Source organism: Gossypium raimondii, chromosome 9 (genome assembly GCF_025698545.1).
Source record: "Gossypium raimondii isolate GPD5lz chromosome 9, ASM2569854v1, whole genome shotgun sequence".
NCBI lineage: Eukaryota > Viridiplantae > Streptophyta > Magnoliopsida > Malvales > Malvaceae > Gossypium > Gossypium raimondii.
This window is the reverse complement of record NC_068573.1, coordinates 43,667,831-43,690,525: the sequence shown is the minus strand read 5'-3', so window position 1 is coordinate 43,690,525 and position 22,695 is coordinate 43,667,831. Positions and strand designations below refer to the sequence as shown.

The 22,695-nt window shown below is 29.4% G+C and overlaps 1 protein-coding gene across 2 annotated transcripts; it reads left to right on the top strand.

Moving 5' to 3' along the window:
- Positions 1-13,362: 13,362 nt before the first annotated feature.
- LOC105800042 (transcription repressor KAN1) lies at positions 13,363-21,811 on the top strand. 2 transcript variants are annotated; one of them, XM_052620517.1, is made up of 7 exons: positions 13,363-14,271; positions 14,422-14,498; positions 16,725-16,770; positions 17,135-17,312; positions 20,146-20,233; positions 20,662-20,757; positions 21,615-21,811. In XM_052620517.1, exons 1-6 carry the CDS (start codon positions 13,548-13,550, stop codon positions 20,755-20,757), a joined length of 1,209 nt encoding a protein of 402 aa, XP_052476477.1. In that variant the 5' UTR covers positions 13,363-13,547; the 3' UTR covers positions 21,615-21,811. The 2 variants fall into 2 exon arrangements, with proteins under 2 accessions (XP_052476477.1, XP_052476476.1); XM_052620516.1 differs by lacking the exon at positions 21,615-21,811 and adding an exon at positions 20,898-21,071.
- The last annotated feature ends 884 nt before the right edge of the window (positions 21,812-22,695 follow it).

Sequence of the window (22,695 nt, the reverse complement as noted above, 5' to 3'; positions counted from 1 at the left end):
ATGACTTTCTAGGCTTGTTTTGCGATTAAAGCATTGTTCATGACTTCCACTCTCCTTATTCTTAGTCCTCATTGATTCTTATCCTCATATAGTTTGTCCCAGTTAAGATAGTGAATTTTCCTTTTCTCTTTATTATCACCCCCACCAAAATTCACGAATAATCCTATCCATCTTGTCATATATTTATTTTTGCGCCTTAAATCATGACATCCGATAAATGAAAATGCTTGATAAGATGGATTTGATAAGTGTCAACTTACCATCTTGACCAAAGGTTCTGGCCTTCCATTGAGCTAATTTTGCTTCCATTTTACATAGGATATGTTGAGAAATTTTGCTCTTTTTATTTTGCATTCCAAGCTCCATGTTTGCCCCCTTCGCTTGTCACTTTCACATGGAGTAGACTCCTAAACATTCGTTTGAATTTTGGATGGCAATATTCGCTAAATAGAAGATCAAACTTGTTGTAATTTATTTGAAGTCCTGAGCAGTCACAAAAAAATATCAAGAATTCTTTTTACCTCAAAATAGAAGTCCCTATTAACCTTAAAACAAGTAGCTGTCATTTGCAAATTGGAGATATGAAACAGAGATGTTCCTTCTCCCAAGCTTGAGCCCTCGAATAATCTTTTCCTTCTTTGCTTTGCTAATCATAAGTGACAAAAAATTTTGACAAAGCACAAATAAGTAATGGGACAATGGATCCCCTTGTCTAATCCCTCTAGGAATGACGACTTTTATAAGGATTTGGTGGGAGATTGAAGATATGCATGTGAGGATTAAGTTAGTCTACTTCTCATCAATGTCACTAGCAATTACAACAACCCTAACAAAATTCCAATTCAATCTATTGTAAGCTTTATTCATATCCAATTTGATCGCACCAAGAATACCCTTACTTTTTTTTTCTTTGATTTGGCTCAACAGTTCTGAGCAAAGTATAATGTTATCACTAATTTGTCTTCCTTCCACAAAAGCATTTTGGAATGTGGAACTTAAGGTACTAAGAAGTCTTAAGCCTACATACCAGTATTTTAGCAATAATCTTATACACTACATTGTATAAACTTATGGGCCTATAATGACTTACCTCTTCAGGGTTATTCCTATTCGGTACCAGGACGATGAAGGTCATTTCCTTGAGAATTTTCCCCGTGTTCAGGTAATTTAGGCAAGCATCTGTTACCAATGTTCCGACCACGTCCCAATTTTGTTGAAAGAAAATTGTTGGATTCCCATCTGGACCTGGAACTTTTAAAGGCTTGGTTAAGCTATCCATCACGTATTTAAGTATTTTTGGCATTTCCAAGCTTGGACAGAGGTCTAGCATTTTATTAAGTTCAACTTTATCTTGATATTGAAGATGTCTTTGAAGTGGTTGATGAAACAATTTGTAACTTCCGATTCTTCCTCCAGTAGATTCCCCTCCTCGTTTCATTTGGTAAAAATTGAATTTCTTATTCTTCTCTTATTTTGTCATCGGATGGAAAAATTGTGTGTTTCTTTCACCATTAATAATCCAGTTCACTCTCGATTTTTGCAACCAGTATATCTGTTCTGCTTCAAGTATTTTCTCCAACTCTAATCTCAGGCTCCTTTCATGGCCCGCAGAGTGCTCATCGTGCGGATTTTGTTGTGCTCCCTCTAATTTTTAGATCAATTCATTTTTCCGCACATGGATATTACCAAACTCCCGCTTATTCCATTTCTTCAGTTCACCCTGTAGAATCTTCATTTTTGACATGAGTCTGTAGGTTGGATAGCCATCCACTCTTGTCTCCCATGTTCTCTTAATAATATCCTTACATTTCTGATCAGTTAACCACATAGCTTCGAATCCGTAGGGGCGATACTTGAACCTATTTCTTTTATTAGAGTCTAAAATTAACATACCAAGGTCATAATGAAAGATGGGGAGTATAGTACCATTTGATCTCGAGTATATCAACCACACCTCCTTTTGTACTTGTGAAGCTATAAGCTTCATTTCGTCCCATACCTCTTTTCGCTTATGGCTTTGTGGATGGCTGTAACAACCCGTGATTCATATCGGTTTTGCACCACATCGTACGGAAGAACATTACAAGGGTTTACATTGACTATTCTTGATTCCTTCCACCACAAACAAAACCCCCCACTTTTACCCTTGTTTCCTACTCTTACACAACCATTAAGACCTGAGCGACGACCTAGAAGCAACATATAATTTAAAGATTTTTTAGTTTCCATAAGGATTACAATATCGGGTTAGTACTTCTTTACTTGGGAGCGGATTATCACCCGTGATTTCCAACTGTTCTGCCAAAAGCCCTACTCCCTCCGTCTCAAGTTTCTGTAGCTGCTGTCTAACCACATTTGCATTAGAAAAAACTTGGGCTTCAGCATTGCAGGAGTCAGTTTTTGATTTTTTTTTTTTTTCCTTCCAGGCGAGTCCGCATATTTTGTAAATGTCATTAAAACAATGTCTAATTGGCATTCTAAGTTAAACCATTTTCAATCTGTGTCGACTTATTTCTCCTTATTTAAACCTTGTTGATGCCAAATAGCCCACAGGAGAATGTAACCCAAGTGAACCCTATCAGCATCTGCATTTTGCAGTCATGACCAAACCCAGACCAGAGGATCATCAGATGTTGAAATTATACCAAAATCAAAGCCCATTCACTGCCAAACTTCCAAAGCTGGTAGGACTTTGACCCGCGTAGCAATACTGGGTATTCCACAATGAATTGCTTGTACAAAGCAGATAGAAATGAAGGTAAAGTCCCTTGCCTGTTCAGGTGAAAGAAACAAACAAATGCAATATATATACATATTATGTCCAGAACTTCAGTATAATCTTTTGAAAGGGTGACATAAATTATAGTCTCATTAAAAGTTTTACCCTTAAATTTGGTACTTGACCTCTCTCTCCATCACAAGCCAGTGAGCCACGTGAACTCAGCTTTTCATTCACGTGAAACAAACTAGTGCAATATATATAAAAATTAATTAGGTTTATTAATTATTACTCAATTAAAATAAAATATGCCTCCTCTACGTTTCAAATTATCATAAAAATCCTAAATCAGATTAAAAAATAAATAGTAAGTAGATTTATTAAAATTAGTGTAGAGACAAAAATCTGAGGAAGTGATAGTAAAGCCAAAAATTACCTGTTTAAGTGCAAAAGTTGAGTCCCGAAGCAACGTAACTTGAAAGCAAATTCGTCTCTCACATTTAGAATGAATCATACATGCATGTTCCCACCTTTAGCCAAGAGTAATGGTTACGAATAAAACTACCCTGGATAAGGAAAATATATATCCCACCCGATTGGATCAAGAATTAGAATAAGTTTAAAAGGCATTGAATTGATTTATTCGGGAATTGATACGAACTTATTGAACCAAGTAAAAAATTGGTTGAATCATATTTTTTATATATTTTTGAATCAGTGACCTGATTGATTCGACTATTGATTTATTTTTAGAAGTTGTCCCAAAGCATCAGTTTTTTGAGAATGTTTTATTTGAGATTTTTAAAAATTATAAGTTTAGGTAATTATTCGATACACAACTTGCGGAGATTTTTTAAATTTTATAAACGAGTTATATATATTTCTATTATATCTTATAAAATACGTTACACTCTCAATCCACTTGAAAAACCATGTATTTCCTTGTAATTTTGAAAAAGCTATAATATTCAACTAAAAATTAGGGTTGATTTAGATGGTTGTCATATGGTTTTTGGATTAACTGAGCATTTTAGATCATCTTTTTTACTATTCGTTTGCCTTTCTATTAACACCAATTAGATATTTTGACTCTTGCACTGGCAGAGGAAAACAGTAACACCAATTTCAAAACTGCGTTAACAATTGAAACATAAATTTATACAAAAGAGGAACATTTCCTGGAAACAGAGGGCAGGGATTGGGAAAACATATCAGTACTGTTTCTTTAACATGTTCAAAGATTGAACAAGAAAATATATCATGGGGTTGTGACGTCCTTTACCAGTTAGCCAGGCTTCCATTAAACCTATGATGAGAACTTTCCCATCCAAATTCCAAAACTATTACATATATAGGGGATCAAACCCAAGTGATGAGAGAGGTGGGGCGGTTAACCCCAAGGGAGACCTGGAAAGCTGGTGTCGAACAGGTCTGACCTCCGGCTGTCCAATTCCAAACGCCCAATCCATGATTTGTTCGGAATCAGATTCCTGCTTTATTTTTCTGACTTGGCTGTGAACTGCAACACGACCCCTCTCTTCCTTTCCTTTCAATTCACTCCTCTTCTTCCTCTCCTCCATCACACTTTCAATTCATGGATCCTTAATCCATAATCTAGCTTTTTTATATCAAGACACAGAGAGGCGGAGACGTAGGCACTGCAGGGTTAGAAGTTTGGTGGGAAACAAATATCTTGTTTTCCTCGATTTTTTTTTTAATCGAATAACAAAGCTACTTTTTTTTAAGAAAATTAAAACCAAATTATTTTGGTCATATTCAAGTGTATATAATATTTAATTAATATTTTTTTTATAGATGGAATCAGATTAGGAGTGGCGTATTGAAAATTATGAAAGTAATGGTGCGCGTGAACAATGTGGATTTGGTCACATTTCCTATCTCCCAATTTATGTGTCTGGACTTCTGCTTTTCGTATCTCCCAACTCCCATTCATGTTTCAAGCTTTTGTCCAATTTTCTATATTTATTGGGATAACATCAGGGGTGGGCCTAAAGTAATGTGGTACTCTTTTTTTTAATATTTAATTTAATACATGAAATTTTTATTGCTATAATTTTGTTTTATCGATAAATAAATTAATACTAGACTCGTTCATAGGGTGAATTATTTGTTCAAGTTCGAAAATCCACCTGAATTTTGGATAAACCAGTTTGTTTTTTTGGCACCTCCAAAAAAATGCTATAAGTAAACTGATTTTTGCGTGCCAAAAAATGATTGAAAAGTGACGGATATCAAACACTGATTAAGCATAACAAACATGGGTTTAGGCTCAAATCCAATAAAGGCCTAGTGTAAATACCAAGCTCGAAACCTCCAAAGCCACTCTGCAAAAAAACCCATTGAAACTTTTTGTAGAATTTCAAACCTAATCGATGGCTAAAAGCTTCATTAATGGATGGGATGAAGTCCAAACACTTTACATGCTTTACTATCCTTTTACCATAAAAATACATTTCGAGTCTCAATTTTTTTAATTTAAATTTTGTTTAATCAACTAAAAATTTAAATAGTGTTAAATATAAGTTATAAAATATATTTAATATATTACTTAATAAAAATAATTAAATTATTTGATAAATGATAATATAATTTTTAAAAAATAAAATAAAAGTAATAAGTAAATCTCCATCTACTTATTGTTTTGTATATATATATTTAAATAAATTCTCAAATGTGAATAAAAGTTAAATCACTAAAAATATTAATTTTTAATTGATTATTATTTTAATAATTTATCAAATAAAAAGTTGGGCACCCAGCATAAAATTTGTATTTTCCCCCTGCCAGGGACACCCTATGACTGACAAGTTTGCTATTACTTAACCAACTATATGATTGCAAGAACATTGAGGATTCAAAATCAGTAGAAGCAAAGGTATCATATTCTAAGGACTCCTTTAAACAAAAGCTTTTAACATTTCATTAAAGAACCTTTAAAATAAATATATTATCATGTGGTTAAAAAACAATATTCTACAGGTCAGGGGTTCGAACCCCATCAAAGGCGAAATGCTCATGTCGTCTCTTCGTAGGTGGTTGTACGTCTATGTACGGTCGAGGCGTCTCCCCCCTCTCCGATGAACCGTACATGTCTCTTCACAAAGTGGGGGACAAAACCTTCCAGTGTTGAGGGATAAGGTCGGCGTCCTCAAAGACGACACTTCAAAAACTGCTCTCGAAAAAGCCAATAATCCTTCTGCAACACTAAATCGTAATAAACGCAAATTCATTACACACACTTGACGATGATTAGCTGCTATGCTTGCTTATCAATTATCTCTAGGTTATTATAGTAATTTTGGTACTTGTATACTATATGCGTTGTTAAGAGATAGTACCAAGGAGGGTGAGTAGGCCCCCGCCCTCCAAAAAGGGTAAAGTTTTTATTTCAATGTATAATACTATACATAAACTTTAATTTTGTGTAACTATATATATAATTTTATTTTGATTCTATATTTACAAGCCATTAGCAGCATTTTCAACGTAACATCATTATACGTTTTTATTATTGCACACACAAACAAATATATTTCTTTAAACGTGTACAGTTGAATCAAAATCAAAATTTAATGGGTACATTTGAACCACAACCAAAGTTTCATGTACATAGTTACCTCAAATCAAAATTCAGTGAAATTCTGATATTTATCTGAAATTACATGCTAAAAAAATAATAAAATAACATTTTGATAAAAATATCAACCTTATCCTTCTAAAAACTATAAAATAATACAAAATAAAATTAGATATTAAGTTTGTAACTTATCTAATCACTATTAGTTGGATTTTAATATTTCATTCATTAACAATGGTTAAGGTTGTTTTAGAAAAAGAAGAATGGAAATGCGAAAATGCACATGTAATGGGAATAATGTATGTGAGGTGACAAGTGAGTGGGCAGGGTTAAGCCTCACTTTATCTTCTTCACTACTTCAAACTGCTGAGCCGTAACTTCTGACACTGCCTTGGAATGCGAACTGAAAACGACCCAAGTTTTAGTCAAATTTTATAATTATTTTTACTTAAATTATTAAAATAATCACTTTTATATATCTCATTTTATATTTTAATTATTTAGGTTTGAAATATTATATTTTAATTACTTAAGTTATCGTGCTGTAACATTTTAGTCACTGAGCGTTATTTGTCATTAATGGTGTAACAGTAAGTTGACATGCCAAGCTAAATCATCATTTAAAAAGAAAATTTTAGGTTAAATTATAGAATAGCCCCCTATATTTTTCGTTTTAAGCAATTTAATTTTTTTCTTTTCTGTTTTTTTCTTTTCTTTTTTTTTTTCCTTTATTTTCACTCTTCTCCTTCTTTCTCTGTTTTCCTTCCTTTTTATTTCTTTTAACATAATTTTTCTATGTTTTCTATTTTTAAAACTAGTCGTTATACTTTTATTTTTTAAACAATTTAATTTTTTCATTTAATTTATTTATTTTCCTTTCCTTCCTCCCTTTATTTTTCTTTCTTTCCATATTCTTTCTTTTGAAACATAATATTTGTCCACCAAATAAACCAAGTTCTTGTTTATTTCACATGATTCTTAAATTAAATTTATTTGAAAATCAAATATCAATCATTCTTAATCAAATCTCAATTTGAATATAACATAATTTTGAAATTAAAATTGGATCTAACTAATCAATATAAAAACCACCTCCTTAATCAAATCGAAATATAAATTAAAATTTTTATATTCAAAATAATTTTTTTCGTTTCCGACTTTTACAAAATCGTAGGTTATTTATTTTCTTTCCTTTCCTTTTATTTTCTCGATTTAATAAAATTTAGCAAATGATAATATATTTGTTTTAAAATTTATGTAACATATTATTATTTTAATTATTTTTCAAATGTTATATATTTGTTTTATAATGGAAACTAAAATTCGCATTTATTTTTTTTAGGTCTTTTAAGGTGAGTTTAGATAGGCGGTGCATTTACCTGCGGTTAGTATAAAAACAAAAATGGCGATAATATTAGATGTTATAGAGATATTGTGGTGTGAGACAAAAAAATAAATTAAATGCACCGCGCCCTACTACCCATCCAAACTCACTTTTATCATTTAAAAATATAAATATTTAAGAAAATTTTAATGATAAATAGATAAGTGGGAAATATTGAATGGAATAAAGTATTTGAGTGACAATCATGAAGCAATCAATTGCTATATCATTTCACACACTTTCCCAAAGCCACATAAGGGGAGAGAAGGGGCCACGCAGCCCCTCCTATCTTTCTTTTGGAGACTTCCTAAATAAATAAATATTGTGAAATTATCCTGTTTATAAGTAATTTTATAAAATTTAATAATTTATTGAAAATATTATGATATTGTAACAAAATTCAGTAATTTTAAATAGCTCACATTACAACCCTTTGAAATATGGGTAAATTAATTGGACTTAAACTTTGTTTAAATTTACATTTCAGTCACTTAAATTTTAAAAATTTTATAATAGTCACTAACATTATTAAATTGTAATGAGTCTTATCATTCAATTGTTAACTTTTGTTAAGAAAGTAACATTGCACCTTAAATTAAAGGATTAAATATAGCTAATTTGGTCTCGAGCTATAGTTAAAAATCATTTTGAAATTTTAAAATTTTTCTTATCAATAATTTTAAAAAATAAAAATATATATAAATCAATTACAACAAGGAAAACCCAAGAATTTTAGAGCTAAACTTTCCACATCCAATCTCATAGAAAATTACAATATTTGAACTTTACAAAAAAAATTTAAATACCTATTCACTTTTATGCTACTCGTTTTTCATTTTTCTTTTCATTTTCTCCTCTTTTTCTATGTAGATCATTATTGGTTTCGCTCTTTTAAATCATTAAAAATAATATATATATATATGTTTTATTTATAGCTAAAAGTACAATCTTAACTTGAAATTTGAGAGAAGAATAAGAACACTTGATATTATAAATTTTAAAATCCAAAATTGAAAGTGAATAAAAACCTAATGCATGCTTTTCATACACTAAATAGATAATTAATTTATAAGTAGAATTCAACTTGTGTATATGCTTTCTTCTTTGTTTTTGCTTCAATAATGATTTGGTTTGCTTGGAAAATTTGTAGTTTCAATAGGTTTTCACCTCTTTTGGATTTTTAATGATTTTGGTGTAAATACTTTCTTGATGTTAATCAATTATCATGAATATTTCAAATAACCTTTTAATTGTTACTCTCAATTTATATATTATTGTGTCATATTTTTTAATTTCTTGAGCATCTGTGAAGTACTAGTTTGTTAGCATTTGAATCTGGACATCAATTTATCTAGATTCATCTATATATGAAAATAATTTTTATAAATTTATATATTTAAAAATATTTATGCTTGCCAAGTGTTATTGTAATATTGAACGATAATATCATGTCATCATATTCTAATAATGTTAGGATAGATATGCCAAATGCATTTAATTTCAAATCTAGATATAATTAAGTAAATAAAATAAAATATCAACCTAAATCTAGAGGCAATATTTATGCTTGCCAAGTATTATCATAATATTGAACGATAATATCATGTCATCGTATTCTAATAATGTTACGACAGAGATGCCAAATGCGTGAAATTTCAAATCTAGATATAATTAAGTAAAAAAAATATCAACCTAAATCTAGAGGCAATATTTATGCTTGCCAAGTATTATCATAATATTGAACGATAATATCATGTCATCATATTCTAATAGTGTTATGATAGAGATGTCAAATACAACAAATTTCAAATCTAGATATAATTAAGTCAAAAAATAAAATATCAACCTAAATCTAGAGTCAATATATATATATATATATATATACCCTTTGTTGAATTAGTGGATCCATCAAAAGAAAGAAAGAAAAAAAAAAACAGGATCCATCAATTTTAATTAAATCGGCTTGTCTTGACAAATACATATACCCAATTAATTTAATTCATTGTTTGAGGAATGCTATCATCATTCATCACCACCTATGGTTCCTTTACTAATTCCATGCCTACCTGTCCTCATCAGTCTACCTCCGTATTTGTTTGGTATTTAGATTAGCTAGGTTTAGTTCCCAATAATTACCTACAAATACCAAAATTAACATTTAATTCATTCATTAGTGTAGACGTATTTATGTTTAAGTGGGTCGAATTTATTTTTCCATAAAATTTCGCTACATATTTTCTCCAAACAATTTGCCTGCCCAATTATAGAACCGCACATGAGATCAGATATCTTCTTTCAAAACGAAAAGGCAACGATACAATCAGTGTATTTAATAGTACCATTCCTTTTATTAAGGCTTAATAGTATAAAAGGGGCCTCTCAAGATATCAGCCAACAAGTTTAATGTTCTTTTTTTGGGTTTGCATGAGTGGTTAGCTGTTAACTTACTGAATAAACTTAGAATGCAATTGGAAGGAGTGGATTGACAATGTTTCTTTGGCATGGTTGTCTGGTGTATTTGGAAGATTCGTACTTTATTTGTTTTTTAGGGAATAATGTAGAGTATCAAGGAGCTAGTTAAAGTTTCATACAATTGGGCTAAACAATATACCTTATACCATAAGGTAAATGTATCTAAATGGCAAGTTTCAAATTCAATCCAACTTTTATCTGAGAATTGGATTCTATTGAACACTGATTGTGCAGTAAAAGAAGATTTCGAGTTCGCCACGGTTTGGGGGGGTCTTATGTGACAAGTACAAGAGGTGGATTTTTAGCTATAATCGGCTTTTAGGAATCTATTCTATCTTAGATGCAGAATTAGGGGTATTTGGAATGGTCTGATGATTACACTCGATAGAGGATCCGATAGATTGTTAATTTTTTCAGATAGTCAAGACGCGGCATAAGCTTTACAAAGTAGTCTAAAATGGTGTATTGGTCGATTCATCATGTTTCCAAAGATTTCAACAAAGATGTTGATACGCTAGCAAAAATGACTGTTGGTTGTAACAGTGGCCTTCAATTTTTTGAAACGCCTCCAAGGGGGCTTGGATATATCTCTAAGTAGTTCTTTGTAATGTTTTTCTTTCACCAAAAAAAATATATAAAAGGGGAAATTTTTAAAAACTATTTTTTGCACTTAATTAAGCATTGAATTAATACCGAAATTCTGAATTGCCATTCAACTGTGATCATTCTATAAGTTGATATTTTGTACAATTTGTCTATTGTTTACACTAGTTTTCTTGTGATTGAGATCACATTGAGCTTTGTAAGCTCACTCCCCTTCTTATTTCCATTTTTATAAATAACCCACCATGTTAAGGCGTGGACTCAGCATACCAAGGACTCGGCTCAAATTGATCTTTTTATCAAAATTTATTTTATATTTACTATTTGAAATTTCGGTTATTTTGGAAACTATATTATTTTATTTGAATTGTGGCATGACACTTTGATTTTGAGTTTGTTTAGCATGCATGGTAGTTACTTTGAATTTAGGATATTGAAACATGAATTTAGAATTACCTATGTAAAAAATTGTCTTGATTTTACTTAATTAAGCTAAGTTGAAATTCACCTTTCCGCTACTAGATTATTAGTAAATTTTGAATAATAAGTAATTTAGAAATTAACTAAGTTTTTGAAAGTTGTCACCGTTACAAGAAAAAAGTTAAACTAAATCGGTTTTTGTTAACTCGTGAGTTTTTTGTAAATGGACTAAATTTTCTTTTAAGATAAATAAATATTTTAATATGACTATTTTAAAACTCCAATAGTTTAATGGGTCATTTTGATGACCAATGTAATCTTCGAATCCGGTCTAACGTCTAAGCTGGATTGATAAAGTTATAAAACATATTATTATTTAATAAATTGGGTAAAAGACATCCCTAAGGCTTGATGTAAAATACAATTATCCCATAAAATTTGAAAAATATTCACTTACCAAGTTTAAAAAAATCACATAACCCACTTAAGATTTATTTACTATGTATAAATTGTAAATAAAAAGGTAATTGTACAATTATCCTTATTTATTTATGTATTTTCTATTTATTTTCGCTCTCTTTCATTTTTTAATTACAACATAATAAAACTTAATTACTTTTCTATAAAATTAAATAATTAAATTGTATCCGACTTCAAATAAAATTAAGTATTTTAAACTTAGATTTAATTCAATTATATTAACATTGAGATTAATTTATTGAATTATTTTTATTTAAAACTAATTAATTACAATTATCTAGAAGGTTTTAATGGCAACATTTTTTGATTAAAATATAAAAGCATGATAATTAAATAGAAAATGAAATTATCTCAAACTAAAACTAAATTTAAAATATTTAACATGTATTTGCATAATTTTTTTATTTTTTAAAGTAAAAGAGATGACAAAAATAATAATTATCATTCATGAAAATAATTTGAAGCAAACTAATATATATTAATTTTAAAAATACAATTATATGATTAAGATATGCTTATATGCAATTTATAATTTAATTTTCTAACTAATTATATTCTTATTATTTTAATAAAAATTATTGAAATAAAATATTGAAGATAACAAATGTAAATAGAATAATCCTTTATTTAAAATCAAGCTTAGAAGGGTCCTCAAAGAGTTTGAATACTTTTCCTAATAAATTAAAATAAAATTTATACTATAATAGGAGGATAAACACACTTTAGTTCATTTGAGCTCATGTTTTTGAGCCGACAATAATGTCAATGTCAACTGGGTTAAAACTCAATCAACGTATTTATGTTAAATTTTATTTAGGGTTAATATTTGATACACTGGTAGTGTATTTTTATTTCGAAAGCAATTTTAAAAATTGACATTTGTCTCTTTTAAAATATTTTGTTGTACTCTTATATGACATTTGTCAATTCTCTGGCGCTATTCATGAAGTCTAAATACTCTACTGACAATTTTCCGTATAACTTAAAAGATAAGATGAGATGAGATTTTCTTGGAATTTGATTCTAATAATAATATTGGGATTTTATATTTTAAAGCTATTAAGATAAAAAATAATTTTGGTAAAATATAATCAGGCTCGGAGTTTCAATATTTAAAGATCAAATTTAGTTTGACTCAATTGTTTTATGTGTATAATATGTTTTTTATTTTATTTTAGGTATTATGTAATTATATTATATAAAAATTAATATACTCTAATTAATTTGTCCGAGTAATTTGATTAAAATTTAAAAGTTAAAGGTCAAAATTACAGAAAAATAGGCTATAATAAATTGACGGTTTGATTCTGAAAATATTAATAGTATAAAAGATTATAAAAAATATATATAAAACTACTTAAATTTTACACTATATAAGTAGATCTATTTCTCTATATTTAAAATACAATGATAACCTCAACTTCTCGTAACTTAATTTTTGTTTTTCAATAATTTCATTTGAAAAGGAAAAGACATAGCAGGGTCCACAAACAGTGGGCTATGCGAGCAACAAAAATAGGCTACAAAGCACTAGACGTGTTACAAAGGGAACAATTGAAGCAAAATGTGGAACAAAAATTGTGTATAAGATGAGACACGTGTTGGCATGTAAAAATACAACCAGTATGAATAATTGTCAAATATATATATAATTAATTTGTACAATTTTATATAATTACAAATCCCAAACTCATCCCCCATTCCTTCCCAATTCTTTCCTTTATGCATTTCATCATTATTTTATTATCATTTGCAACACCTCCCATCTCTCTCAGCATGTCTGTTCCTTCTACTTTTTTTCCTCTTATAAACTGTTTTTTGGGGATCTCGGTCAACAACAATATTTGGAAACCCTTGAGTTAGGAACAGTAATGTTCAATAAAGGGGATCTGCGTGAACAGTACATGAATCGGGTTCCTGACCTTTCTCTGCAAATTAGCCCTCCCAATCCTGCTCCTTCCACAGCTTGCACCGGGAATTCTTCCTTTGATATTTGGTGCAGAAAAGATGCCCTAAATTCACTTACTTATGGTTCCCAAGCAGACACCCAGCTTTCCTTAGCAAATCCTGCAAGCAGTGCCTCACAGATTGATAGCCCTTCCCCAAACTACTTCCCAACTACCTATGATGATCAAACCAGGCACAGAAATCTTCTCAAGTGTGGCCAAAATGGTGGTCAACTAAGTAATATAAACCATGGAATTTCATTGCTTGATGTTCCGGGACCGAAACCCACCAAGGGGATTCCAGTATACAGTAACACTATGTCGCTCCCCTTTTTGAGCTCCGATAGTTTTGTAGATATGGATCCTGATAAGTTAGGATTTTATTCTTCCTCGGTAGCTTCTGTGTTGCACTCAGCCGATGCTTGTAGAAGAGCAAGTGAAGCAGCTAGGTTTAATGGGATTTCACTGGAGAAGCTTGGGCCCCAGTTTCATCATCACTACGCCCAACATGGGGCGGCAATGGGTAGCTCCAGATTTATACCTAAATTACAAAGTAGCAAAAGGAATACAAGGACACCCAGGATGCGTTGGACCAGCTCTCTTCATGCTCGTTTTGTTCGTGCTGTAGAGCTTCTTGGTGGTCATGAAAGTAATTCAAACACATCTCTTTAATTATCTTTTGCTTTTTCTGGGGGCATGGGGGGTGATCGATCTAGTTAGGGATGAATCTCTTGTCTTGTTGAGTTAAAAGGTTTTAATTTGAGGGCTAACTTGATGAGGCTTGTGTGACGTTTGATAGGAGCAACTCCCAAGTCAGTGTTAGAGCTAATGGATGTGAAAGATCTAACCCTCTCCCATGTTAAAAGCCATTTACAGGTACGTACGGCTACCTATCTGAACGTTCAAACTCCCAAAACTTTCCCTTTGTTTTCTTCTTTTGGTCTGATATACACTGCCGCATACACAAGAATCTAAGACCCATTGCTCACCCTCGTCACCACCCGATTTGTACGTAGGGTGTGGTAAATAGCAAAGTTTTGAGAACTCGAATCATGATGGAATTAGTTAGATCATCAATTCATTAGTTAAATCGATTTGATCGGTTAAATCGGTTTATACGGTTCGATTAAATAAATTATTCAAAAATTTATTTAAAAAATTTAAAAAATTGGTTTGATTCATTCAGTTCGTGAGATAACCAATTTAATGGTTCCCTTCGAATTCGATTCTTAACCCAATCATTCCGATCTAATTCAATCAACCATAATCATAATAATAATAGATAAATGAGATACTAAAGTTTTTTTAGAAAGTAAATTTAGCTGGGTCATTGTCGAATTTCAAACTCAAGCAACTATAGTTTTAAATAATCAAATTTAATTATTTTAATATGTGAAACTTTTTCTGTTTTTACATTATATTTATTATTTTAATTAAAATCTCAACCACGAAGAATGAGTTTAAAATTAAATATAAGAGTTTAGGATTATTTTTATTGGGATAAATCTTAAAGTTATACACTTTGATTTAATGTGTCATTTAATACATGAACTTTATTTCGTGTAATTATACACTTGAAATTTTGATTGTAGTTCAAATGAAATCATGAAACTTTAATTTTGATTCAATTATATTCATTTAAAGAAATAAATACATTAATTTATTTTATATTAAACAAATATAATTATCTTCGTATGCAATATATAAACATAAAATGATGTTATATCAATAATGGTGTTAATAATTTATGAGAATTGAATCAAATTAAAATTTCATATATAAAATTATTCAAAATCAAAATTCACGTATAAAATTACACATTAAACTAAAATTTATGATAATTTTGAAAATCATCCTTTTATCGAAAAAAAAGTAACCAAATGCAACTTCTATAGTTTGATATTATCGCAAATCGAACTTAGACTTCAAACATATAATTCAAAGTCACATCAAATTTGGAATGATAAATTTTCAATCTAACTCCACTTTTAAACTCGATATTAGACTTATTTTTCGGTTTAAATAAACATAAAGATAAATTATCAAAATAGTCACTTTTATTTGTCTCGGGTTATATTTTAGTCATTTATGTTTGAAATGTTACGCTTTAGTCACTTACGTTATCGTATTGTAACATTTTAATCACTGAGCGTTATTATCATTAGTAGTGTAACGGTAAAACTGTTGTGGAACGTTAAATCATCATTTTAAATGAAAATGTTAGGTTAAATTATACAATTGGTCCTTATACTTTTTTTCGTTTTGAGCAATTTAATTTTTTTTCTTTTATGTTCTTTGAACTTTTTTTTCTTTATTTTCCGTCCTCTTTTGCTTCTCCCTCTATTTTCCTCCCTTCTCCATATCTTTTAACGTGGTTTTTCTATGCTTTCTATTTGTTAAAACTTATCCATTTTTTTTGTTTTCCACTTTTTTTTCTTTTATGTTATTTTTCTACATTAAAAGAGATGGAGAAGGAGGAACATAGAGGAGAAATAGAAGAGAATGAAAATAAAGAAAAAAAGAAAGTTAAAAGAATATAAAAGAAAAAAATTCTCAAAACGAAAAAATATGGGAACCAATTGTAGAATTTAACCTTTTTTTTTGAAATAATGATTTAACGTGCCACATCAGTTTATCATTACACCGTTAACGATAATTAATGGCTCAGTGACTAAAATATTACAATTCAAAAAAGTAACATTTTAAGCATAAGTGACTAAAATGTAAATAAAAGTGACTATTTTGACAGTTTACCCTAAATATAAAATATGTTAATATTAATTTTAGGGTTGACCTATGCATTAACACGTCTGTTGAAAAATTATTTTGAGCGAAAAAAGTTTCAGCCAAAACCGTTGGCGGGCACAAAAGCCGACGAAAGCAATGAATGAATGAACAGTTGAGTCTATTTTGTGGTAACGGATGATTGAATAATAAGAGAAAGAAAAGTAGCATCATTTGTGAATTATACAAAGCACTTACTGGACCTTACCAAACGTCAAAATCCCACTAACACAACCATCTGACTACTTGGAGATGTTACTATTAACTAATCAAACAAAATCAGGGTTTCCTTTTAATCATTTTTGCCTTCATTTGCAGATGTATAGGACTGTTAAGAGCAGTGACAAACCTGCAAGTTCCTCAGGTAATTCGCATCGTTTTGACCTATTTACTTTACTTTAATCCCCCACACACATTTCAAACTTACAAACACCGTCTCCCCTTCTACCTCACCCTCTTCCAACTGTTCTTGCGTACATTCTTTTCACATAATAGTAGCTATATGCAGATGACATTCATGTAATCTATGGGTCCAGTTAACAGTGCATATACAATGTATATATGAGAATGGGCAGATTTTTGGTACAATACATATGCACACATTAATGGTACATTGAATCATTGGGGCATAGGGTAAAGAACCCTAACTTTAATATACTTGACCACGCTGGTGTTTTAATTTTTGTCTGGATGTGGATCTATTATCCCTTTGTTAAAATGGTGAACAGAAAAAATTAGAAATGAGGGGGAGTGTGCAGAAGAAGACTGTTTGGGTGTTAGCAGAAATACAGTGAGTGGAAATGATAAGTGTTCAGAGAAGCAGGGATCAACATCTCCTAATTTGAGCATACAACATGATTATGATGAAAATAATAATTCCATTCATCTGTGGACTAACTCCTCAAGGCAAGTCTCTCTCCCTTTTTTTCATATTATTTATTTATTTATTTATGCCATCCCTTTTTTTCTTTGTTTTTTATTCTATAAATAAATACTATTTTTTTATTTCATATTTATCTTTTCTAAGCCCAAATCCGAACCTCAATATAATATATTTTATCATTACAGTAAATTAAAATTTATTTAAAATAAGTGTAATTAATTATTTTAACAACTAATAAAAATTTTAATATGCATAACCACATCATTTTACATCCTAACAATACATTAAATATAAAATCATAAAAATACTACTACTTCCCCATATTTCTTTTCATATTTATTATGACGAAAAATAAAGAAGGAAAAATAAGATAGGATGACAGCTTTTGCTTTTATTAACCTTTAATTCATTCTTTTAAATTTTATCCCATCCACGTGATTGATGAAAGGTGATATCCTCATTTTCTTTTCAATCTTATTTAGATTATATTTGTTTTGTAATAGAATATTTATAATTATTTATAATTTATTTTCAACATATAAATAAGAAAATAATACAATTCAACTTATTTAAATTCATGCATGCCAATTAAACTAAAACTTAATCGAGTTTAAAAATTAGAAAAAAAAATTAAATAATGTTTTTTTTTTAAAGATAGTTAAATGGTTTTGAATTATCCGAATTTAAAGCCATTCTTTATTGCCAAGGAAAAAAAAAACATGAATTGGTAGGTTTAAGGCGAAGAAAAAAGATCCCAGAGTCTTAAATGCAGAAATTAAGTTACAGAGAAACAGTGAAACTCAGTGATAGGGTAGCTTTGGCAACGGTAGGTAGTAGATCTCAGTCAGACATACTCTCTCTTCTCCATAGTTTTATGAGGTTTGCACTGTTACTTTTTTTCTGGGTTTTTTTCTGTCTTCTTAAATTACATGCACACACTCCTACTTCGGGTTAATTAGCAAAAAAAAAAAAAAAAAAAACCTTTTTAAAAGTTAAATAATAATTTAGGTCGGTTTTCTCAAAATGTTTAGAGTATGGAGAAAACATTTTCTACAAAACATATTTTTTAAACGCATTAACTCTTTTGGTCAGCTGGTCAAATAATAGTGATTTGATCATTTACTCTCAAGTTCGAGTCTTTTCTAAACACATTTGTATTTTTTCATTTCATTTTGTTAAGTTTTTTATTTTTAATTAATAAATATCTTGTTTTCAAGTTTTTATTTTTAATTCATCTTTTAATTAATAACTTTTTATTTATATAAATAAATTTATAATTATATAAAATATATTTTAATATTTTCCATTATGTTAAATATATATTTTATATTTATCATTATGAAAAGTTAATTGGAATGTTAAATTTTGGAGTCCATGTTATACTTCATAAATATTCAAAATATATATATATTAAAGATTATTTAAAATCAACAAATTTCTAATGAGTTTATAAAATTTTAAAATAATTATATATGTTAACAATGAAGAGACCGACACAATTTTTGTTTTTCTTGTAAAATTTTAGTTTTAGCCCTTATACTATGCTAAAACTTAAATTGAATTCATATACTTCAATTTTTTTTACATAATTTGATGTTTTTACTTTTTGTTAACTGTTTCATTTAAATTGCTGTCGTCATTTTAGGATTAAATCACTATTTGGAGCCTAAACTTGGCAACAACTCTCACATCGAGGCATGAACTTTTTTTTATTTTAAGTTAGTCCCTAAACTTGGTAATTGTTCTAATATTAGGGCCTGAACTAGGCGATTGTTTCTATGTTGGGGCTTGAATTTTAAGGTTTTCAAGAAAATGTTAGGGACTAACTTGGACAAAAAATAGTTTAGGCCGCAATATAGAGCAGTTGCCAAGTTTATACTCCAAAAAGTGATTTAACCCATTTTAGAATGACAAACTTAAAAGAAGAATTTTAACTATGGTAACAAGTAGGCCGGAATTTTTAATTTTGAAAAGTATGACTAAATTCTTAAAAATAAAAGTAAGGAGATTAAATATCAATGTATGAAGTGTATAAGGACTTAAAACACATTTTAATCTTTAAATATTTACTCTATAAATTTGCACAAACAACTAATTAACCCAATAGTAAGCATATTACTATACTAGTTTGTATTTATATTGATAGTTTTGTAAACTACTAAACTCAAGCCCTTCACTTTGCAAAATTAAGAAAGTAAAATACTTGGGAAAGAGACGGGTATTTACAATTTAGGTTTAGGGTTTAAACCCTACACTTTGTTTTTAGTGGATACGTGGGCGTCCTCTCATGTATGTTGATGGCCCAGCACTCCACAGTGAGCTGACTGGCTGCACTAATTCAGGGCTTCTACCAGTCAATAGATTTCAAACATGTATTTCATATATGGTGGATGACTGTTGATCACATTTCAAATTACTACTTCAAGTGCTATATATTACACCGTTTCTCATTCCATAATGATAGAGTTGACCTTGAGTTCTGGTCGTCCATGAGCGGCTAACGATGAACCTGCTGGTAGGTCTTCCCTGTCGAAACCATTTTTACCATTATGTTAGTTCACTCCGTGAAGGACAACTGTGATACGTAAAAGATGTTGAAATAAGATCAATGAAGGGAGAAAATAAGTATTTACTTCGAAAATATTCATGACTCAATGTGGCTACGATGGATGTTGTTCTTCACTTATTCCAAGAAAGACGTAGTTTTGATTGAATGTTGAGCAAAACTTGCTAGAACGAAAATAAGACGTAGTTTAGTTCACTCCTCTCAACTCAATTTAGTGTATTTGTTGATTGAAAATAAGCAGCTAATATTATTGAAAATTACTGATAAATTATGTGTAAATTTTGGTGCAGTAGAGGAGTTGGGTTGTTGAGTTGGAGGAATCCAGATGAGTGCAGACCACAAGCTCCATCATCATCTCAATCTGGAAAACAGTTTGATGTAAGTGCTGATAAAAAAAAAAAAGCTGATGATGATCCAATCCAATCAATCAAAACATTTGATTAGCAGCTTAGTTCTAAATATATGCATGCATGAGTATATCATTTATTAGGTTAACTTGGCAGAAACGTAAGCCTAACTCGTGACCAGCCGTTCATCCTACAACTTGCATTGATAAAAAATATTTGAAAAAGACAATAGGAAAAGAATGAGAGAGAATTTATTTAACCTGCAAAAGTCAAGCCTTCATCTCTCACTGTCGTTCTTCAGCCTAGCAATTAATAGGAGTAAAAGTAGTGTTAAAAGCTATCTCCCAGTAGAATATAGGTGTTGCTTTGTTGTTTCTGCAACATGTTGAATATGACTCAACATCTTTTTCTTCCTTTCATTCATTCAGATATGAAGTAAATAATCTTAAAACAATGCAGGGAAGCAGTTTTTCTCAACAAATCTTGAGGGTGTCAAGCGTAGAGCTCCAAAACCCAAGCTTGCACTTCAGCTTAGGAAAACAGACGACAGACTGAGTAAGTTAGGAAGTTTAATTATGGTTAATGGATTATGGGCAAACACTTTCTGGATATATATAATAGATAGAGATAGAATTACATCTTTTCATGCAAGTCGCTTGCACAGTATTACTCTGTGTGTATACATATGGTTTTAGGGTTGGGGCTAAAGCTGATGTTGTTGCTGGTGAACGTCATTCAATCGATTATTGTGATTCAAGTTAAGTCTAACAATTTATTATATAGATTTGTAATTCATTCACTGCCATTAAATGATAATTGGTGAACGAAATATTTTATATGAAAAAATATATATATTTATGTTATTTGAATTTGTTAATTTTGTATTGCTTTGTAAAATAATTTTTTAATTTTTTATTTAAAATATTATATAAAAGTGCTAAATGATAAAAATATATTTATAATAATATATCAAATAATAATAACTAAACATCTCAAATAATAATGAAAATCACATTTTTATAGAACAAAACGTATTAAATAATGTAAAATATGATTTTTCTAGTAAGTTTTAGATACTGTTTTGAATGAAAATACCTTGCCATTAGCATATAGTTTTATTGATATATAACTGTAACACTAATTAAGTGATAATTAATTTAAAATAATGAGTGTAATTTAATATGGATTCAAGTCTACTTAGCGATAATAACTACTACATTTATAATGAAAACATTATTAACAAATAAATTTATACATTATGGATTAGATTACCAATATATTGATATTATTATATATATAATGAGGATGGATCCACTTACACCAATGTGAAATTTAAGTAGTTTTACACTCTTTCGTAACTTTTTATATGATTAATAACAACCAACATTGTATTTCATGCTCCATTCATGTAGATCACGTATGTCAAGTAGACCTGATCATGGGTCGAAGGCCGGCTCGAAAAGTGGGAGGGCTTGGGAAAAAATATAGGCCCAAAAAATGGGCTTAGGCAAAAAACGAGGCCTATTTTCTAAACAGGCTAGGCCTGGGGTAAGCTTTTTTTGGCTCGGATCCGGTCCAGCCCGAATTTGCAAAAAAGTTGCTGCTATTTTTGCTGTTGTTTTTCCATTGTTTTGTTGTTATTTCGCTATTATGTTGCTATTATTTTATTGTTTGAATATTGTATAACTATTATTTTATTGTTAATTTTGCTACTATTTTAGAAACATTTTGCTTGTTAAGTTGCACATATCCTAGTGTTATTTAAGTATAAATACTTTTTTTAATTTTTTTAATTTGTTGGGAAACATTTATTTTAATGTTTTAGTGTATTTGATGTATTATATTTTTAAAATTTATTTTTATATAAAAATAATAATATAAAAAAAAGTTTAATACATGCGGGTCGAACTCAGGTTTTAGCATTTTTATTTGGGTCGGGCGTAAAAAACGGGCCTAAAATTATGTTAAGGCCCGACCTATGATCACCTCTAATGTCAAGTTTGACATAAATTAAAAATTTCTAACTATTCATTTTACGTAAAAAAATCAGTCGTTAAATAGATACTAATATATACAATATTTTAGATCGATATGTTAATGATCGATCAATTTCAAAATTCACATACGATGAATTTCAAAATTTACATACATGGAAAGTACATATATCTTGAAAAATTCAACAGTTGGTTTGTTAAAACATTAACCATATAAAAAATAATCTTACACATTTAATTTTTATTAATTACAAAAATTGATTTTAACATTATTAATTACTATCATATTTAAAATAAATTCATATTTATTTAATTAAAACTTAAATTTTATTATTTTTAATTTATCTATTTATATTCAATGATTTTATAGATTAGTTTTATTAATTAATAATATATTATGCTATTTTTCATGTAAAAATTTTAAAAGATATGACCAAATTAATTAATTTCACATTAATATACTACCATATTAATTAATATTCAATTAATATTGCTTTTA

Coding starts and splice junctions, on each gene's coding strand:
- LOC105800042 (XM_052620517.1), top strand. CDS start 13,548: ATGTTCAATAAAGGGGATCTGCGTGAACAGTACATGAATCGGGTTCCT. Junction 14,499..16,724: donor ATGTTAAAAGCCATTTACAG/GTACGTACGGCT, acceptor CTTCATTTGCAG/ATGTATAGGACTGTTAAGAG. Junction 20,234..20,661: donor AATCTGGAAAACAGTTTGAT/GTAAGTGCTGAT, acceptor AAAACAATGCAG/GGAAGCAGTTTTTCTCAACA.